General features: G+C 40.5%; 1 protein-coding gene across 1 annotated transcript in view; it reads left to right on the top strand.

Moving 5' to 3' along the window:
- nwd2 (NACHT and WD repeat domain containing 2) overlaps nucleotides 1–6000 on the top strand; it is a 71802-nt gene that overhangs the window by 804 nt on the left and 64998 nt on the right. Inside the window, exon 2 of the mRNA XM_014206477.2 lies at nucleotides 308–479. Within this exon, the coding sequence (XP_014061952.1) occupies nucleotides 329–479 (151 nt within the window). The 5' untranslated portion in view covers nucleotides 308–328. The remainder of the gene's footprint in view (nucleotides 1–307; nucleotides 480–6000) is intronic.

Raw genomic sequence — 6000 nt, 5'->3', positions numbered from 1 at the left:
GATGATTCACATGCTCAGCCATAATAGCCAAGGAAATGTATTCAAATTACGCATGCAACATGACAGTAATTCGTTTTGTTATGCTAAATTCCTATGACTGAATGCAAAAGAAAGCACGGGCTTATAATATGAGTCTATTTCGGGGGTTGCCTTCTAGGACTTGGCAGATCCATGCTAACTTGATTTGTGTGTGTGTGTGTGTGTGTGTGTGTGTGTGTGTGTGTGTGTGTGTGCTTGTCTGTGTGTGTGTGTGGCAACTGATCACCCCAATAGAATCCACTAAAGACCTGTCTGTGTGTTTTTGCAGTTACGCTGGAAGTCGCCACACATGTGGCCCTCGAGAGTGGGGAGCAGGCAGCCCTGTCCCCGGGAATCGGCACTCCGCAGGGCGGCCATCAGTGGCAACGTCCTCGCCCTGCCGCCGCACCACGTCCCCACGGGCAGGAGTGTCCGGGTCTTCATCTGCGCCAACCCTGACGGTAAGACACTACTGGCCGGGAATCAAATATGCGAGTCCAGATGACTCTGAATAAACTGTTTTAGTGATGACCTAATCTGCGGAAAAGTGGGATGCTGCACGTCACAGTTTGTTCCTGGCGCATGTGTGACCTGTTACGCGCACAATGATACCTAAGTAATTGCACTTTTACCCATTTCCGACAGAAGATATGGTATGTTACCTGTAAAAAATATATAAGGCAATGTTTATATGACCGCCTTTCCAACAGTTTCCTTAGTTACCACTTATTTGCAGGTATACCTCTTTTATACATATCAGTGGGTAACTTGCGAATTGAGATGGGTGGGGTTGTTGTTAAACCATGGAGGCTGATTGCAGTCCAAATTAGGGACATATTAAACAATGGAAGTGTTAATTAATTGACCTGCAAAAAAAAGCGGAGAACCATTCACACAGACCCAATACCTGTACTTTGGTTACAGGAATAACATGTCTGTGAAAATGCAATAATTATATGATCTCTAGGCGGATTTTAATTTGTAATGTTATTTACCCATGTCAGATATACCAACAAAATGGTCTACAACTGCAGACGTGGTAAATTAGTGGGATTTTGGTCTGTGGGTGGAAGGGATATTACAGACATGAAGGTTGATTTAGAATTCGCGCTGCTAAAATGTCCAATATTTATGTCAGATCTTTCCAGTTCATGAGAAAAAAAGAGCATTGAACAAAGGGCATATGTAGGTATGTAGTTTACTGTCTCCTCATCATGATGGTCCCAATGGTCCATACAAACGACAGGACAGGAGAGTGACATATCACGATACTCTACCAGCCCTGTCACTGACTGACACAGAGTGTTCCCCCGTCCAACAGTCAGTCACTAATGGCATTGTTCAATTCAATTAGGACGCGCATCAGCGCCATAGACATTAATGAGCCAAACCCACTCGACCGGAGTGGGTAGACCGAGATTATGCTTGTAGTTGTGTAGTTATTCTACCGTTCGGTCAACAACGGTCATATGGATGAATTAGCCAATTATAATATACGTCACTTCGTTTTGAAAAGTGATTTTAATCATATGGGATTCTGGTTAATCTCAAGCAATGTGAAATACGTTGTGAGGTAGGGATTTTCCTAACAGTTTGTGAGAAAACGTCAATGACGCGCAAGGCTGTGGGGGTGGGAGGGGGGAAAGCATGCACTTGCAGAGCTGCTGAATATGGCCTCGGGTCGGGAAGTAAAAATAGGCTTTCTAAAAGCGGAGTAAACAAACCAAGAGAGCTAGAGTAGCCTAGACACAAACAGAGAGGGTGAGATGAAGGGCGAGATGGAGAAAGGGACGATGACAAACTCATTGAAAAAAAAAAAAACAGGGCCAAATATTCCTCTTATTTTGTCCCGGTTTTATCAAATGGAAAACATACTAGAAGAAATTTGCCACCTGTTGCTGGTCCAATCATTAAATTGCACCTGCAGTAACTCTGAAGATGCTTAGAAATCAAAGGTCCAATAGCAATACATGGAAAATATGAAATGCATTTGAAATATTTGGCAGTCCATTTCAGGAACGATATTGACACACTGTTGACTAACGGTTACTGTACATTATACAAAGGGTGGGTCGAATCCTGAATGCTGAATGGTTAAAACCGCATTCCAGCCAGTGTCTATTCCACAAGTTACCACCGGCTAAATTTATGAAGTTAAAATGCTTATTTATTCTGTTCCATCTGACTGGGCAATCCACTGTCTCATCAGCCCAGCCAGGCAATTTATAAACTTCATCTCCACTATAAAAAGCATCTAGACATTATCTCACATTTCTTTTAGACTCACATTTAGTTTTCAACAGTGGAGATTTGTATAAACCTTGTTGTCTGTCTCTCCGACATTTGCAACATTGTTTTAATATTCATATTTGATCTCCAGCTGTCCCATAGTAATAATGTCGAGAGTCGAAACGAGACAGACAGACAGGCAGCATTTCTCAGCCCATCGAATTAACCAATCAGCTGGCATAATTTTTATGGATATACATTATACAAAGAAATGTCAATTGAAAAAAAGGTAAAACGGAACAAAGTGCAGCTAGTTTACAGTCTTTCCAGCTTGAGTCTGAAGTGATTGTGTTAGCTGTGTTGTTGGCTAGCTCCTCTGAACAACAGTGTCCTGACAAGTGAGCACATTTTCTATGCCAGGTGAAGTTGCGCCTCATTAGCTCATTGTTATGTATGCATCCAAATAAATGTCACTAGAAAACAGCTAGGATTGTAAAAAAAAAAAAATGTTTAGCCTAAAATGACATAATCTAACTGCCTGTAGCTCAGAACCTAAAGCAAGGATATGTATATTCTTCATACCATTTGAAAGGAAACATTTTGAAATTTGTGGAAATGTGCAACAAATGTAGGAGAATATAACTCATTAGATCTGGTAAAAGATAATACAAAGAAAAAACATGCGTTTAAAAAAAAAAAAATTCATCATCTTTGAAATGCAAGAGAAAGGCCATAAAATGACTTAGGAGTCTAGGCGCAATTTAGATTTTGGCCACTAGATGGCAGAAGTGTATGTGCAAAGATCTAGACTGATCCAGTGAGCCATTGCATTACTGTTCAGAATGTTGTATCAAGTCTGCGCAAATGTGCCTAATTGGTTTATTGATACATTTTCAAGTACATAACTGTGCACTCTCCTCAAACTATAGCATGGTATTCTTTCACTGTAATAGCTACTGTACATTGGACAGTGCAGTTAGATTAACAAGAATGTAATCTTTCTGCCCATATAAGACATGTCTATGTCCTGGAAAGTTTGCTGTTACTTACAACTGTCATGCTAATCACATTATGGCACGTTAGCTCAACCGTCCAGGTATAGGGACACTGATCCAAATGCAGCTACTGTGTTGTTATTCTGTCTGCAATGTTTGACGTGACTGTAAGTTAGCCGGAGCTGTCGAGCTAGCCAACAAGGGATAAGAACATTGCCAGCCAGTTTGGCAATGGAACATTTAGAACGAACGACTGGGTCACGTCCATAGATACAGAACAGAAATACTGAACAACTGGGTCGCGTCTCTGGCAACAGAACTGATCAAACGAACGACCAGCTGGCTTGCGTAGCAACCCTAGATTTGTGTCGGGACTATATCTTGTGGAAGGATGAAATGGTATGAATAAATTCATCAAAATAATGTTTTTAATTAAAATATGTAAATCATTATCTGAATATGTTGGTAACCCATTGTATATAAGTGATAATGCCCTCGAAGCCGCTGTTTGGAGGATATATTGGCACGGTTTGCCGCCCCTCGGTTTCTGGGGCATTATCACTTAAATGAAAGTCTTCTATCACATTACGTCATACAGAACTAGTCACTTTATTGTGAATTCATGATACTGGTGCTGGGAGGTAGACATTGATTCTACACCAATACACAGATACATTGTTGTGGAGAGAGAACGAGAGAGAGAGGCAGTGGAAAGAATCAACCAAAAAAACAGAGCAAATTGGAATGTTACTTGGCCCTAAACATAGTCTTGCTATTGCAAGAAGCCGCCATAGGCACACCTGGCTCTCGAGAGAAGACCCACAAAATGAGGTGAAAACTGAGCTGCACTTCCTAACTTTCTGCCAAATGTATGACCACATTAGAGTTACATATTTCTCACAGATCACACAGATTCACAAAGAATTTGAAAACAAATCAAACATGGATAAACTCCCATATCTGTCAGGCAAATATGCAGTGTGCAATCACAGCAGCAAGATGTGTGGCCCGTTGCCATGATAAAAGGGTAACCAGTGGAGCACAAACAACATTGTAAATACTACCAATTTCTGTTTATTTGTCTTCCCCTACCATTCGTACTAAAACTATTTGCACATTGCTAAAACACTGTACATAGCTGGTAATATAACACGTGATATGTCTTTATCTTTTTGAAACCTTTTTGAGTGTATTGTTTACTGTTCATTTCTAATTGTTTTTTGTTGATGTTGTTTTGTGTCTTTTCACTTTTATTTATTGTTTATTTCATTGCTTTGGCAATGTAATTACATGTTTCTCATGCCAATAAAGCCCATTTGAACTGAATATAGAGAGGGAGAGAGAGGGAGAGAGAGAATTCACACCTTCATTGTCTGTGATCAGCACCAAGTGATCAGCAACTCTATGGACTGGAAAGGCTTTTTCTAGAAGTAACACAGTAATACCTTGCACTGTTGGTGGAGTGCTGTTCCACTAGAGGGCGCAACTTCTGCACCACACTAAGTTAAAGTGGTTTTGTCGTAATAACACCATGGCAAAGATGGAATAATAATATGTTATTAAGGAGTAATCTATAACCTATTGGGAAAGTGATCTAGAACCTATAGGGAGAGTGATCGAGAACCTATAGGGAAAGTGATCTAGAACCTATAGGGAGAGTGATCTAGAACCTATAGGGACAGTGATCTAGAACCTATAGGGAGAGTGATCTAGAACCTATAGGGAAAGTGATCTAGAACCTATAGGGAGAGTGATCTAGAACCAATAGGGAAAGTGATCTAGAACCTATAGGGAGAGTGATCTAGAACCTATAGGGAAAGTGATCTAGAACATATAGGGAGAGGGATCTAAAACCTATACTGAGAGTGATCTAGAACCTATAGGGAGAGTGATCTAGAACCTATAGGGAAAGTGATCTAGAACATATAGGGAGAGGGATCTAAAACCTATACTGAGAGTGATGTAGAACCTATAGGGAAAGTGATCTAGAACCTATAGGGAGAGTGATCTAGAACCTATACTGAGAGTGATCTAGAACCTATAGGGAGAGTGATCTAGAACCTATAGGGAGAGTGATCTAGAACCTATAAGGAGAGTGATATAGAACCTATAGGGAAAGTGATATAGAACCTATAGGGAGAGTGATCTAGAACCAATAGGGAAAGTGATCTAGAACCAATAGGGAAAGTGATCTAGAACCTATAGGGAAAGTGATCTAGAACCTATAGGGAGAGTGATCTACAACCAATAGGGAAAGTGATCTTGAATCTATAGTGAGAGTGATCTAGAACCTATAGTGAGAGTGATCTAGAACCTATAGTGAGAGTGATCTAGAACCTATAGTGAGAGTGATCTAAAACCTATAGGGAGAGTGATCGAGAACATACATGGTATAGGGACACCGATCCAAATGCAGCTACTGTGTTGTTATTCTGTCTGCAATGTTTGACGTGACTGTAAGTTAGCCGGAGTCGGCTAGCTAGCAAACAAGGGATAAGAACATTGCCAGCCAGTTTGGCAATGGAACATTTAGAACGAACGACTGGGTCACGTCCATAGATACAGAACAGAAATACTGAACAACTGGGTCGCGTCTCTGGCAACAGAACTGATCAAACGAACGACCAGCTGGCTTGCGTAGCAACCCTAGATTTGTGTCGGGACTATATCTTGTGGAAGGATGAAATGGTATGAATAAATTCATCAAAATAATGTTTTTAATTAAAATATGTAAATCATTATCTGAATATGTTGGTAA

This window comes from Salmo salar, chromosome ssa07, assembly GCF_905237065.1.
Source record: "Salmo salar chromosome ssa07, Ssal_v3.1, whole genome shotgun sequence".
Lineage (NCBI taxonomy): Eukaryota > Metazoa > Chordata > Actinopteri > Salmoniformes > Salmonidae > Salmo > Salmo salar.
The sequence above is the reverse complement of the archived record's forward strand: the minus strand, read 5'-3'. Positions and strand labels throughout refer to the sequence as shown.